The sequence below is a fragment of the Petaurus breviceps genome, unplaced genomic scaffold (genome assembly GCF_028583685.1).
Source record: "Petaurus breviceps papuanus isolate PSGF00001 unplaced genomic scaffold, PetGlider_PUasm1.0 454, whole genome shotgun sequence".
NCBI lineage: Eukaryota > Metazoa > Chordata > Mammalia > Diprotodontia > Petauridae > Petaurus > Petaurus breviceps.
The window spans coordinates 2,472,075-2,486,304 of record NW_027186342.1 but is presented as its reverse complement, the minus strand read 5'-3'; the positions used below and the strand labels follow the sequence as shown (position 1 = coordinate 2,486,304).

General features: G+C 47.3%; 1 protein-coding gene across 1 annotated transcript; it reads right to left on the bottom strand.

The window, feature by feature from the left end:
* Nucleotides 1-2,912: 2,912 nt before the first annotated feature.
* On the bottom strand, nt 2,913-7,785 carry HOXC10 (homeobox C10). Its single transcript, XM_069101133.1, has 2 exons — nt 6,970-7,785; nt 2,913-3,239 (listed from the first exon to the last, which is right to left on the bottom strand). Exons 1-2 carry the CDS (start codon nt 7,718-7,720, stop codon nt 2,962-2,964), a joined length of 1,029 nt encoding a protein of 342 aa, XP_068957234.1. The 5' UTR covers nt 7,721-7,785; the 3' UTR covers nt 2,913-2,961.
* Nucleotides 7,786-14,230: the final 6,445 nt, after the last annotated feature.

The window sequence follows — 14,230 nt, the reverse complement described above, 5'->3', positions numbered from 1 at the left end:
AGAGAGAGAGAGAGAGAGAGAGAGAGAGAGAGAGAGAGAGAGAGAGAAACTCTACTCCTAATTTCCCTGATTCTTCCCTTTGGTCCCTATCTAAGCTGGACTGGGCACCAGTCTCCACAATTTCATAAAAATTCAGCAAGAGTTTCTTTGTCTAGTTAGATCATATGGGGGACTAGAGACAATAGCTGGGGGGGGGGATTCATCTCCCTCAACAACTAGGATTAGGTAAACCTGGGGAGGGGCTGGTATAAAAGAGGGGTTCCCCAAGACCTGTATCTTCCATCCTGGGCTTCTCCCCCGTTTATGCCTCACCCTCCTCAGCTTCCACCAGCTTGAACCCTGGTGGGGTGGTGGTAGTGGGGTGAACCCCTAGGGAAGGTAGGGGGCGGGAGTGGGGGTGGGGGCCCTCGACGAAAACCGACTGATGTAACTCAGGCAGTTTCTTGTTGCCGAGTTCAAAACTCAATCCCAACAACATGAAACTACCTAAGCCACAGATCAGCTGAGCGAATAGGGCGGGAGACTCGGCTCTCCGGAGGAGAAGAAGGGAAGGGGGAAAAAAAGGAAGAAATTCGCCCCCCGTCCCCCTTTTCCACCCCCATAACCTCCCTATCCTTATCCTTTTGTAGAGAAGAAAGACTAGCTGGAGGGGGGGTGCCCAAGCATCCTGATATAAGAAAATCTCCCAGAGAAAAATAATGGGGAGAACATACCTTCCTTTCTACCCCCAGCGCCCTCCCGGCCCCCCCCCCCCCACTGCAGTGGAGAGATTGCTCTGTCTCTTGCCATCTATGAAGAGAGGTGGACAGTTGTCTTCCCTTCATCAACAGAGCTCAGTTCCTAGAGTTGTCCTTCTGACTGTCTGTCTGACTGTCTGAACTTCTGTTTGTCTGATCTTCCATCTGTCTGCCTAACTGAATCCCTTCCCCCACCGACCCTTCCCTCTCTACCTTTGGCTTCTTTCTCCCTCTATCTTTTTTTCCTTCAGGGCACACACACTGATTTGCCCTCTCTTGCTTTTCAACTGCAGGCGCGTGGACTGGAGACCAAAGCGCTCAGGGCCGCTCCAACCCGCTAGCCACTCGGTTTCCAAACCACAGCGGCCACGGGGGTGAGGACAGAGGGAAAGGGAAAACGTCAGGAAACACCAACTCGACCAAAAGACACCCAAACACTAAATCTTAAACCCCATTGCCACACTCTCTACTCCTTCAATTCATCCCCAACAGGCGCTCAGAGCCAGCAACACCTAGACAGAGAATAGCATGACAGAGGAAACCCATCGTGCCCTCTAGAAACCCGAACAATCTGCTACCCAAGCAGTCCAGTCCTTGAATCCTAACCACCCCCCCCCCCCCCGCCCCCATCCACTGCTGTTCCGACGAGAGGAGGAAAGGTGGAAATCTGAGCTGCTCACCGTCTTTCCCCTTCGCTGGTAGAGGTGGATAGAAAAGTCCCCCGATGGCGCCCTTACTCGGCTCAATCGAGGCTCCTTAGCCTCTTTCCTTCCCACCTTGCTCCTTCACCTGGGGAGCTCGGCGAGTCCCCCACTCAGCTTCGAAAATGAGAGAAAGAAATCTCTTCTCTTACCTTAGTGCCTTCTGCTAGTGGTGTCGAGGTGGAGGAAGGCGAGGTGGGGGGGGCTCAGTTCCTCGCCCCCCCCCTCAGGCGGTTAAGTTTATTCCTCTCCTTAGGTGGGTGGGTGCGGGGGGGTTGCCTCTCCGGGTTCCCCCCCCCAGGAGCATTGGGGAACGACTCCCAGCCCTAACACCCCAGGCAAGCAGATCCGTCTGCCTCTCAAGATTGCAGCTTCGTCTCTGCCTCTCTTTCCCTCCTCCAGTCACCTTTAAATGCATCTTTTACTGCGGCACCACATTATATTTGCAGATCATAAAATCCACCTCTCGCGCGTACCAAGACCGTCCTGACATTACTGTTTTATGACCTTGACTTATTGTGGTCACCTGGATAATATTTAAATCAGCGTTATGGCCTCTCACTTATATTAAACCCGCCAAGAGACGTTCTAGAAAGCCTTTAAAAGATGAGTCTAACACACAAAACACAAACACACACTCACACACACACACAAGCTCCCTGGGAGGAGGAAAATGGAGCTGAAAATCACTTTTAAAAAATATACCCATTTGAGGAGTAAGATTCTGGAAATTTATTAGGATTTTTTTTCTCCATTAAGGAAGCTACATGCAAAAGATACAACATACAGAATATCTTTAAATAACACGAAGACCAGAACTGGACTTGTTCAGTCTTGGGGGGAGGGGGGGACAGTAATTCTGTCTATGCCCTTTCCTTTTCTTCAGAATTGTTCCTCTGGAGAGACTCTCTGAGATGTCATTTCACAGGGTAGGGATGGAGGTGGGGGTGTCGGGCTGGGGGCTGGGGGGAAGTGGGGGACAAAAGCTGTACAAATACAAGACATGGAGCAGATTTCTCAGCTTGACTTAGCGCTACACTCATGGGGTGGGGTAGGAATGGGGCGGGGGGCCGTCGGAAGCGCTGGGTGGCTACAGCAAACACACAACACTAGCCAAACTTTCCAAAACGTCTATTACCCTAAATATACAATGCAGAGGAAGGAGCGATTCTTAGCGTGCTGCTGGGGATACCTTACATTTTTTTTTTTGTGGGCTTTTCTCTCTTTCTTTGAACGATCTGGATGGATTTAACCTTAACTCTACATGGATTACAAGGATGCTGAGTGAGTGTATGCACACACATATATAGTCATAGGTATAGATATATAGATCTTCTCTTGCTTATATTGAGGCTTCTTCGCTGCACCAACGAGAAGTCTCTCCGAAGGAGAGTCTGAGATCTTTTTTTTTCCTTTTTGCATACACGGTGCATTTATACTCGGGGAAAAACTCAGCCCGCACAAAGGGGGAGGAGGGGGCGGGGACAGAGAGGGGGGCGGGAGGGGGCGGGGAGCCTGCGCGCTCAGGTGAAATTAAAATTGGAGGTCAGTTCGCGAATTCGATTCTCTCGGTTCATTTTCTTGAGTTTCATTCTGCGATTTTGAAACCAGATTTTGACTTGTCTGTCTGTAAGGTTAATCGTCTTGCTAATCTCCAGGCGGCGCTCTCGGGTCAAATACATATTGAACAGAAACTCTTTCTCCAGTTCCAACGTCTGGTGTTTAGTATAGGGGCACCTCTTCTTCCTTCCGCTCTTTGCTGTCAGCCAATTTCCTGTCGTGTTTTCTGCCTTTATATCCTCTGTTAAAAATAACATTATTGATATAAGTATCCCACTAAGACTCAAAACATCGCAGCTCACTATAGACTTAACATAGACTGCGGTGGGGAATAGGAACTAAGAGGGGGAGAGAAGCTGCTCCCTACCCCCCTCCCCCTCCCAGAGATAAGGTGTCCGTGGCTCTGACTTTAGGACTGAACAATATCCTTAGGGCTTAGTCCTTTTTCCGGAGAGGGCAGGGGGAAGGGTACTTTTTCGAGTTTCCGGTGGGTTAATTCGTTCTTATTTTTTTTAGGGCACTAAATCCATGAAGAACTAGAAGTACTCCTAGATTCCTCTTAGGTATTCTCTTCTAAGACTGGTACCTACGGGTCACCCCTAGCCATCTAACCCTCCTTTAGTTCTATCTCACCTGGGGAAAATCACCAAAAAAAAAAAAAGTCCTGTCCTTGTTTTAGTGTTTTGAGTCTGGTTTGCCCCAATCCAAGAGACAACTTCAGTGAGTCGTTGGCCTCCAGTGGCCTTTTCAGACTCTAACAAGGGAACTTGCCCGAGTCCTTTCGGGTTGGTTACCTCCAGATCACTTTCCTCCACTAATCCTCCATTCCCCTCCTTTACCCTCCACCCCCAGAAGCAGCGTCAGACAGGATTCTGACATTCTCCAACAACACTTTCTTAGCTCCTCTCCAGCTCCCTCCACAAAGGTGAGTTGGAGGAAAAAGGGGATATGGAGACTGTTGAGTCCTACATATTAACACAGAGACATCCAAGAGACATACACTTAGGAAACCTCCGTGACGGAGAGGAGCTAAGGAGGAGGAAAAGGAAGATTTGGTCAAGAAACAAGCTCAATCTTATGGTCCCAGAAACTATATATGTATATGTGTGTGTGTGTGTATAAAAACACACACATATACACAATACAATATAAAAATGTGTAGATACACATGGGTATATGTATAATATGTAAATATTTATATATTCATGAAATACAAATATTTCTATAAATAATTTACATATATAAACAAAACGTTGATGTGTATATAACAATACGTTAAGTGATATATACATGTATGTATTATGTAATTTGATTAGATTAAATGTATATGCGTGTGTATGATCGATTTCTAAATACACTGTGCACTTTGTGTATTTAGATCAGATTAAAATGAGTATACATAAACATGTGGGGCTCTATGGCAGGGCTCTATATCTTATATGAGCTTTATCTGATTCAATGAAGATCTGCTGTCTAGAGAACCCCCATGCCTTACCCATGTGCAACTTAACAAAATAGATCACTACCAGTCCACTACATCTGAATTTGCTAAGCTTCCTCACCACCCAAGCCCCCAAATCCTCTCCTGCATGCGTGTGTGCACATACAAAATATACAGGTATATCAATATATGTATGCATATGTATATATGTGCATGCACACACATGCACACAGATCTCTTTCCTTAACATATTGCCAAACGAAAAAGGAGAGAAGGCTTTGGAGGTTTGGTTGTGGAAAAACTTAGCTTTTCTGCTTGACTACTGGCAAATTCACAAGTAGTTTTCTGGAAAGGATACATATTGCTAAGCTATCGGTTTAACTAAGTTGCCTGTCCTGGGCCCCCTCATTGCACCAAGTAAAGCTCATATCAGCTCTGCTATTGTTTGAGGAAATTAAGGAGAATGACTAGGCATTAGGGGGGCAAAAATTCAAACTTGAGTATTCAGGGGAAGGAGCCGAATACCAAAAATCGTCTACTGCTTGTAATTTGCCACCTCGACCTGTTTTATGAAAAAGAGCCAACCAAACCCAACCAATATCCTGGCTATTTTAATTTCTATTTTGGAAGGTGTTTTGGGGGGGTGGGGTGGGGGGATGATTAAAACAAGAGAATGGGCTTTTCTACCCACTACCACAGCCCAGGTGGAGGAAGCTGGAATAGAGGAAATGTATACATATGAAAAAAATACTGGCTGAGTGAGATATATCCACATAATCATGGACTAAAAAGGAGAGGGGAGCCTTTGGGGTAGATGAAGAAGGAGGAGAGGAAAGGGGTATTGATTTTTGTTTTTGTTTTGTTTTTTGTTAACCTTGACTTTGCGTTCTGTAGGGTTTCGATACAGCTCCCAACAAAGTACATCTTCCAGCGTGTCCGGGTGCATGTGTGTATCTGTGAACTGTATTTAATATGCACGCAAATATTACATAGACTCCCCAAACCTATATATGTGCGTGAATAAAGCAAACACTCACATATCCTTCACAATCTCTCTCCCTTTGGGGATAAGAGATGGAGCCCTAGAGGGCTGGGCTTTGTAAAGGCCAATTCACCAAGGTGATTTTAGGATGCCTTTGCATAGCGGGGAGGGAAGGTTTTTGAAAGTCTCTTACCACAATCCTCCAAAAAACATGTGTGAATGAATGAGTGTGTGTATGTGTGTGTGTGTGTGTAACACACACAGGTCTCCAGATATACACGTATATCTTTCATTCATATACAAAGCAACATAACCACCATGGCTCCTGGGTACTCAATATTTCATCAGCCTTTATACCCAAATGAGTACCCCTTATATACAGCCTCGAGCTCACCAGCAGCGTGGGGAGCAGGTTTATCCCTCCCTGTTGTACTATTCCAATGCATTTCTCTACAACTTTTCTGAGAAATTCATTTCCCCCACTCATCTAGTCCCCCTCCCCCTTCATTCCAGCTCCATTTCCTCCAAATCCTTTCTAGGGAGCCAGAGAAAGATCTTGATGATAGAAATCCAGATTCCTTCAGCACAACTGAATCTTGAACCCTGCGCTCCAGCGGAAGGAAGCTTCTGTCCCTTCAGCCAAAATCACAATCACACCCAGTCAAAGCCACATTCACCCCGGACTGAGAGGAAACCGCTCTCGACAAGCCACACGCCCACATTAGCTCTCAAGCCCTCACTTGCAATTTACCCTAGAAGCCAAAATTCAAATAATAATTTAAAAAAAAGGAATAAGAAAGAGAAAATCTCAAACCCCAAACCAAAAGATGACCAAACTCAGTTCTCAGTCCCAAACCCCAGTAGTCGCTGGACCATCGAGGAAAGGGGGTCTGAGAGCACCTTCAGCCCCGTAAGAGCCTCTCTCTCCCTGCAGCCTCGCAGCCCAGAAAGCCAGAACAAAAACCGGTCAGAAATATGTACAACATATTCTAACGAAAACAACCACGGAAACAACTTTCAACCGGGAGGACGCAACCAACTGAATTCTCGGTTCTTCCCCTAAGGGCTCGGTCGGGCCACTCACTGCCTGCAGATCGCCATTTTAAGCCATTTTCAAGCCTCTGACCTCAGGCAAAAAAATAAATAAATAAGTAAAAATAATAAGCCTCCAAATCGGCAGCCCCGAAGAGGCGGAAACGCAAACACAGGGAAGCTAACAGAAAGCCCCCAGTAGAAAGGAGTACCCCACCCCCAACCATTCTGCGGGCAGACGCCCAACCCTGCTCCTTCCAGCCTAGTTCGTTCCGGTTCCGCAATATTCTATCCGATATTAATAATAACAAGAAGCCACATAGTCCATTCCAGTGTTATTAATATTTGTGGTGTTATTATTAATTTCGGGGGGGAAGGAATTCGCTTCCTGCCCCGGAGTTTCTAATCCGCTCCTCATTTCTCTCCCCCCTCCCCCCCCACCCCCCTGCCAAGGTTATGAAGACCAAGTTCCCACCGGTCCCAGCCCGGACCCTTTTCCCTCTATCCCGGGCTTACCTTTCGCTTCGTTATCCGAATTATCGGTACTGGTGTCTGTAGTCTTACTCAGTTCTTTCTCGCTTTCCGAAGGGCTGGTTTTGGGTCCCACCAAGCTCTTCTCCGTTTTGATTTCGTTGGGGCTTGGGGTCTGGCTGTCCGACTTGGGAGTCTCGGGGAAACTCACTTTCCCCCCAAGCTGAGGTGATTCCAGATGTTCACTCCGGGGATGGAGGCTAGCCCGGGGTTCGAAACTCGCCTCGAACTCGGTCGCCCCAGAGCAGTGGGGCGGTTTCTCCAGGGTGGGGTAGCTCTGGCTGGCTCTATAATAGCTGGGGACAGGGACTTCGTGCTCCCCGAGGCAGGACTCGGGCAGGGGGTTAGGGTAGAGGGCTGTCTCAGGACCACTTTTTGCCCTTTTCTCGGCGCTATACATGCAACACACATTCTCTTCCTTGACACTAGTTGGGTAGGAGCAGGACGACAGCTGTCTGCCAACAGGTTGTTCTATACGGTACGCGGTTTTGGGATCGCACCACGAGTCCAGCTGCGAAAGGTAAGACGGGTAGGTGTTGAGAGAGAGGCTGGGGCTGCCGCCCTCGTCTCTCTTGGAGAGAGAGGGCACAATCCCACAGTTCCTCATCACCCCACAGTTGAAGTCACTCCCGGATTGCATGTACATCCCTGGGTTGGACGTATAGGTCTCCGCTCTGCAAGACGCAGCCAGGGGCTCCAAATACGAGTTAGGAGTTACATGGCGAGGGCATGTCATTTTCAGAGAGAGGGGTTTTTAAGGAGCAATACTACAGCCGAGGAGCTGACATCTTTTTTTTTTTTTTCCCCATCCGGGGGTGGGGGGTGGAAGGGGAGTGAAGGGAGCGACGAGGGAGGGAGGGGGGAGGGCCTCGGAGAAAATATCAGCTCCATAATTATCCAAGCACCCGGGCCTCACCATGTGACCGCTAGACCAATGGGATTTGAAAATGGCCTTGACGATTCAGACGGCCGTGACGTCAGCGGGGTCAAGTTGTAGGCAGAGAGACCGCGCATCGTGGAGTAACAGCGCCACCTAGCAGTCGACGCTGGGTAAGGACGCCAGAGACCTTCACGTTGAACAAAGGAAGAGACCTGAGGACTGGTGGACCAACGGGCGGGGGCAGGGATGGGGGGGAGCGGTGAGAGAGGGGAGAAGGTGAAGGGGATAGGGTTGAAGAGGTTGTGGGGTAGAGAGGAGAGTGGGGTTTATTTACCAATAGCTAAAGTATATTTGCTGGGAAGGGGGGAAGTGAGTGAGGCAGAAAGAAAAAGACAACTGGAAATAAAAACAAAGTCAAATTCAAATTAAAAGGTCAAGATATGCTTCAGGTACTTATTTCTTTCCCTTTCTTCCTTTTCTCTCCTCCCCAACCCCGTCTTTTTTCTCAATATATGTGTGTATGGGTGTTGGTGTCTGAGGAGTTTTAAAAGTCATGGGTGACCCTAAGGAGGGGGAAAATCCAAGAGGGACTTCAAATTTAACTAAACTTTTCTCCTTCCCTCCTCTTCTCTCCTAGATCTCATCGGGTGGTAATTTGAGATTGAGACGGGCTAGAGTAGCGTTTCTCAAGGAGAACAGTTGAGGGTCAGGTTCCTGCTGAGGTATGCTGGTAGAAAGAAATCCCATTTTGGGGGGGAAAAGAGAGTCAGGGTAACTTAGTGGATCCTCCCGAAGGAGTTTCTGATAGGATATCAGGCACTCCCAAAACAAGAAAGTATTTTCTCCCTCTCCCCACCACCCCTATTTGAACCCCCTTCCCCCATTATTATTGCCCCTTTTCCCACTTCTCTATCCTAGTCCGATGGGTTTGTAAATGCCATTCTCTAGGAGGCTCGCCCTATATCCGGGTTCGTCTCCACTTGGAAGAGATCAAGGAAACCGATCTCCCTATGTGATTCATGAACTTGCTCTCTTCTCCAAATGGGGAGACATATACTTGGAAAGAGAAAGAATGGGAAAAATCAGGAAAATAGTTCCTTTCCTGAGGAACCAGCGACGAAGGCAGAAACCCAGGAGACAAGTCGAAGAAACAGAACCTAGTCCAGGATGGTCTAATGTACGAATTGAAACGAGGGCCTAGGGAGACTTTTAAGGGAGTAGGTGTAGGGGAGAGTGGGTCGTGTATAATAAATGGAAAGAAACGGGAGCGAAACAAGTTGGAAGTAATTATTTTCCCATTTCCCGCTCGCCTTTCTCCCAAAGCGAACTATATCCTCTGCTTCTTTCCCCCTCCTCCTCTTAGAAACGGGACCGAAGAATAACTGGTCATTCCGGTAGCCCCACATTTTTTCCCTGACTGTCTGATCCTTTTCCTGGGTTGCTGCTTCTCCAGCGGTTCCCGAACCCGCTGGACTAAGGTGAAAGAAAGGAATAGGGTTGACCACCATCGGCTGGGGTTTGAAGGAGCAAGCCGGGGTGCCTCCTGGGGAAGGCAGCCCGGTCCTGGCCGGCAACAGTAGTGCCAGATCCTGGGGCCAACTAAGCAAACATGAGAGGTGGCGAGGATTGCGAGAATAAATTGAATTTTCTGTCCTCCAGGTCAGAAAGAAACACGATTTGGAGCGCTCTGCGGTAGAAGGCTCCGACCCAGCGAACAAGGAGGAGGGTGACCCAGATCTTCCGCCCCCAATTCCCAGAGGTGGAATTGGTTTGGAAATGGTTCGGGCCAAGAGTTTTCTGCAGGCGTCTCTGTACTTGCTTGGCCGGGGAAATAGCTCTGTGGCCAGCCGAGCCATGTCGCGCCGTTTTCTTGGACAAGGTTAAAGGCTTTAGGCGGCAGAAGGGACTCAGTCGGTTTCAAGCAAAGAACCATTTGTCCCCCCACCCCAAGCCTTCTCCATCCCCTCCCCCCTTCGAAAGCGATCCAACGCTTTACGGCCAGTCTGTTTGTATTATCTGCATAGTCCTTTCCCACCAGTTTGATCGAAACCGCTCGCTTTTACGAGGACCCAACGAAAATTCCCCCGTCATATTTATCAGCCGAGGATAAAAATTTAGTATGGGAACTGATATTTCCTCATTTATAGGGCGATGAAATTAAAGACCAAAGCAATTGAGAATTATATGGCTTTGGGGGGCTCTCCCTCCCCCTCTTTGGCTGAGCTTTTATTTTCTTTCCTTCCGGGTCCTCTCCCCTGTCTTTATCATCCACGGCCCCCAAACTCGCCTAAGAATTTGTGCCTCACCCCCTCCATCCCAACTCCCCAGCCCCACTATCTTTTCTGGCTTGTCTGAGGCTTGGCGGTTCTCTCATCGACTCCCTGGGCCTCCGAGCTGGGGGGAAACTGAGCCCTCTCTGCCACTACAGCCTGGGGCCCCTGGACTATGTGGCTGTGCCGAGTCTGCGGCCCTTTGGACCTTGGAAAAGGGGCTGGGGGGGGGAGCGGAGGGGCTGGAGAGAAAATCCAGATTCCTCCTCAAAGCCAAACAAAACCTCCATCCAGACCCAACCTGGGATTTAAACAGAGAAAGCAGAGGGAGTAAAGTTCCCGCCCTTTAATTCTCTCCCTTCCGCCCTGCCCCCCTAAAAATATTCATCCCTACCCTCACCTCAGAGCTTGATGTGGGGGGGGGGAATGTACACTAATAAGAATCTTCAGGGTTATTAAAAAGAAGAAGAATACTCCATCCAAGGAGGTGGAGACTGTCTTTGCCTCCCACCTCCTCACCAGAACAAATAGTGTTTAAAGTTGAAATAATTAGAAGTATGATAAACACGGTCCATTAATGAAAAAAGAAATCAAATTCATCAGCTTAAGTGGGACCCCCGGTGGGACAAATGTTCGCTTCTAATTACGCAGGATAAAAGCGAACGCGGGTCTATTAAAGCAGGAGACACAGAACAAGAAGGACTTTAATAACTTATTGGGGGGGGGGTAGAGACTTTGGGAGGGGGATGTGAATGAAGAGCACCGACTTCAGAGTGCCCTGGGAATAGGAAAAGAGGTAACTTTAACACTGGGGGTGGGGAGTGGGAGAGGGGGAGGAAGGCTAGACACAATCTCTTTTTAGGGCTCGAAATTTGGAGAATATTCAAGATCTTCTCTGGGCCTCCGCCCTCTTTTCCCTGACTCTCGCTTTCTCTAGGCCATGAGCAAAGACAGATTCCATCCTATTGTCCGACCCTGGCGTTCAAAGACACCCAGAAAGCGGCGGCCGCGTCTCCCCTGCCTGAGGGCTCTCGACCTAGGCCTTAGGCCCCAGACTTAATGGAATGGGAGCCCCGCAATCACACATTCCAAATAGTTTTGCTCCCTTCTCCTGGTTCCTGCCGGCCTTCTCAGTCAAAGGGAAGGGGGAAAATCCCTTTCCAGAATTTCAAAAGTTTAGCTTGAATAAATATAGGGGTGGGGGTGAGAAGGAATTTTACTGTGGTACAGATCACATCAATGCCTTCCACTTTTTTCCAGAAATTTGTTCTCCATTTTTTTAGTTGCTACCTCATTTCCTTTCCCTGTCAGGCTAGTAAAATCAGGGATCCCCGTTCATTTGATGCGGTAAGGATTTGGGGGATCTTTCAGTCATCTAGGAGATCTATGTGTCTCAGCTGGGCATAGGCCCAGCCCCTTCTTTGCACACACAATAATCTTTTCCAAATTCCTAGTTTATTCCGCTTCCTCCCTTTCCCCAGTAATTCTAGGGCGAAAAAGAGAAAATGTCTTGGGGTGGCCCTAAGGCTATTCAGCTAAATCTCTCTCAGAGCTGCCTGCTGGGGACCCCACTCTTTAGCTATGAGGTTCCTAATCAATTCTACATTCACTAAAACCGGACTCCGCTGTACTCTGCTCCATAGCGGGGATTATGGTTTCTGTCTAAACTAAGTCTGACCATGTGGATAGAAAGGACCAAGCGTCAGGGATTGGGCCAGAACAGGCTAAGAGGCCTAAATTTTAAAGCAGAAAATGAGAAGAGAAAGCAGGGAAAAAATTACAGGAGACCTAGAAAAGAGACTGAAGGCCACCCCTACTTATTCCCTTAAAAATAAGGGGACTTTCCTCAGGGACAGGGATTTTTTTTTTTAATTCCAGAGATTGTATTAAAAAAAAAAAAACTAATGATTCCTTTCCCAAACCTGCTCCTGTATGCACGTACGTTTGTGCCTGTGTAGGTTTTGGAATCGTTTCCAGCGAAAGGAAGATCGAAGGGCACAGGCGTCATCCAGGGATCTAAATTACAGGGATTTTGAGATTTTCGATTTCCCCAAATTTGTGTGATCAAAGGAAAATCCAATTTTCTTCCCCCTGAAAGAAAAGGTTTTGTTCTGTTCCCTCAGCCCTGGCTTATGGCCGCCCGCCATGAAAATCTTTCTTGAAATCTAAAGAAAGCCGAATGCCTGGAGGAAGATTGAAAAGAAAAAATAGGTAGGTGTCTTTGGAGGCCTCAGAGAAAATTTAGGTTTTGAAATCTATTTGGTTATGAAGACATTAAGTCACACGTGTATTTAGCTGCCGTGTTTTAATACACGTAAAACAAGCAGTTTTTACTACATATTTGAATGTGGATTTACATATGTACATTTATGTATTATATTTCGTACACACACATAGGTATCTAGTTATTTACAATGTACATGTTTGTATCTGATAAACGCAGACACAGACACAATATACACAGAACAGAAACCTTCAGGAGAATGTAGCGACCACTACTCATCGGTCTGATAGTCTTCCGATGTATACAGATAAACATCATCCTTTTCTCACTAAATACACAAGAATAACATCACCCTAATCCTACCAATTATTTTCTTACCTCATTCAACATTTACTCGATCCACCCTCCTCCCCCCCAAAAAACCCAGACAACAAAAGCTTCGAAGAAAAACAGAACAGAAAGCAAGCAATTCTGGGTTTTTCTTTTTTTGAGGGCCACAAGTGACCCCAGCCCTTTGGTTTTATGGTTTATTTCCCAAATACCCCTGTCTTCCAATCCCTGAATTTCTCTCCAAGCAAGCATCCTTGATTCCTGGGAGGGCGTGAGTTGTTGAGGTTGAGTGGGACAGACGGGCTGGGATTCTGAAGGCAGAAAAGGCAGAAAGTCTGTGTTTTCTTTAACCTTATTAAATTCCTCTTCCAGGGATGGATCCCAAAGTTTCTTAGTATACTACTTCTCCAGTCCAGACCAAGACAACTTTAGAAAATTGACTTTTGACCCTTTCCTTCTCATTTTCTTTTTTTTTCCCCATTTCTCTTTCCTTTATTCTTTCCCTTTCTCATTTCCTTCTTTATTCCTCTTTTCTTCTTCCTTATTTCTCTTTCCTTTTTCTTCCTTTTTATCATCCTTTATAATTTTCCTCGACAAAGTTAATACTACAGCAGTTCTCACCTCTCCTTTCTGTCTGCCTTTCTCTAAGGGAAAAGCTGTCGAATTTTTATGAAAGCTCTGGGGCTCCCTACCGAACACCCCAAGCCCAGTAGATTTGCTGTTGACCTTCTCAGGTTACCCCCAGAGGGCGGCGCAAGGGAAGGCAAAAGCTCTCCTTGGATAAAAGGTGAAGGGTAGGGATGTCATCATCCAGGCCCCAGAAAAGGCTATTATTTGCAGTAAAGGATATGGAAAACAAGAAAGTTTCCTCATCTTATGGATCCCCAACTCTATGTCTATGTAACCTCCAAAAAGGTTAATAACTGATTCTAATACTCTCTACCAGCTCCGAATTACTTTCTCCCCTAGTAGGTCACACCATACTTCGTTTTCTCAATTTGGTTGGCACCGTAGGACAGAAATGAATTTGAGGGCACTTTGCCCAAAGTCTGCAGGACTGGCAGAAGAAAGATTAAGCTGTTTGGGCAAAAGAAGTAGGTGGCTTTCTCACTATCCTTTCTGCACTCTTCCCCTTGTCCTCATATCCTGAAAGTTAGTGGCAATCTGGATCAGATAATTCACCCAAAGACCTACGGGCAGAGAGATAGCTCCTAGGTTTTCGGTTCCAAGTCCACTTCCCAACGCTCCGAGCCTTTGTTCTCAGTTCTCCGCCAGGTCCTGAGGTCGACAACTCTCCGGAAGCGACTGCTGAGGACCCTGGGTTTCTTGACTTCTCAGTCTCTCTGTCTCTCTCCTCAAAGCCTCTTCAAAGCCATTGTTGGCCCTGCTCCCCAGCCTGGGGCTCCTGGCTGCTAAGATTTCTGTACATCGACCCTACCCCAAAACGTTTCCTGGATTGGAGTCAAGGTTATGTTTCTCTACTTCAGGGGCTGCGGGTGTTTGTGTGTGTGTGTGTGTGTGTGTGTGTGTGTGTGTGTGTGT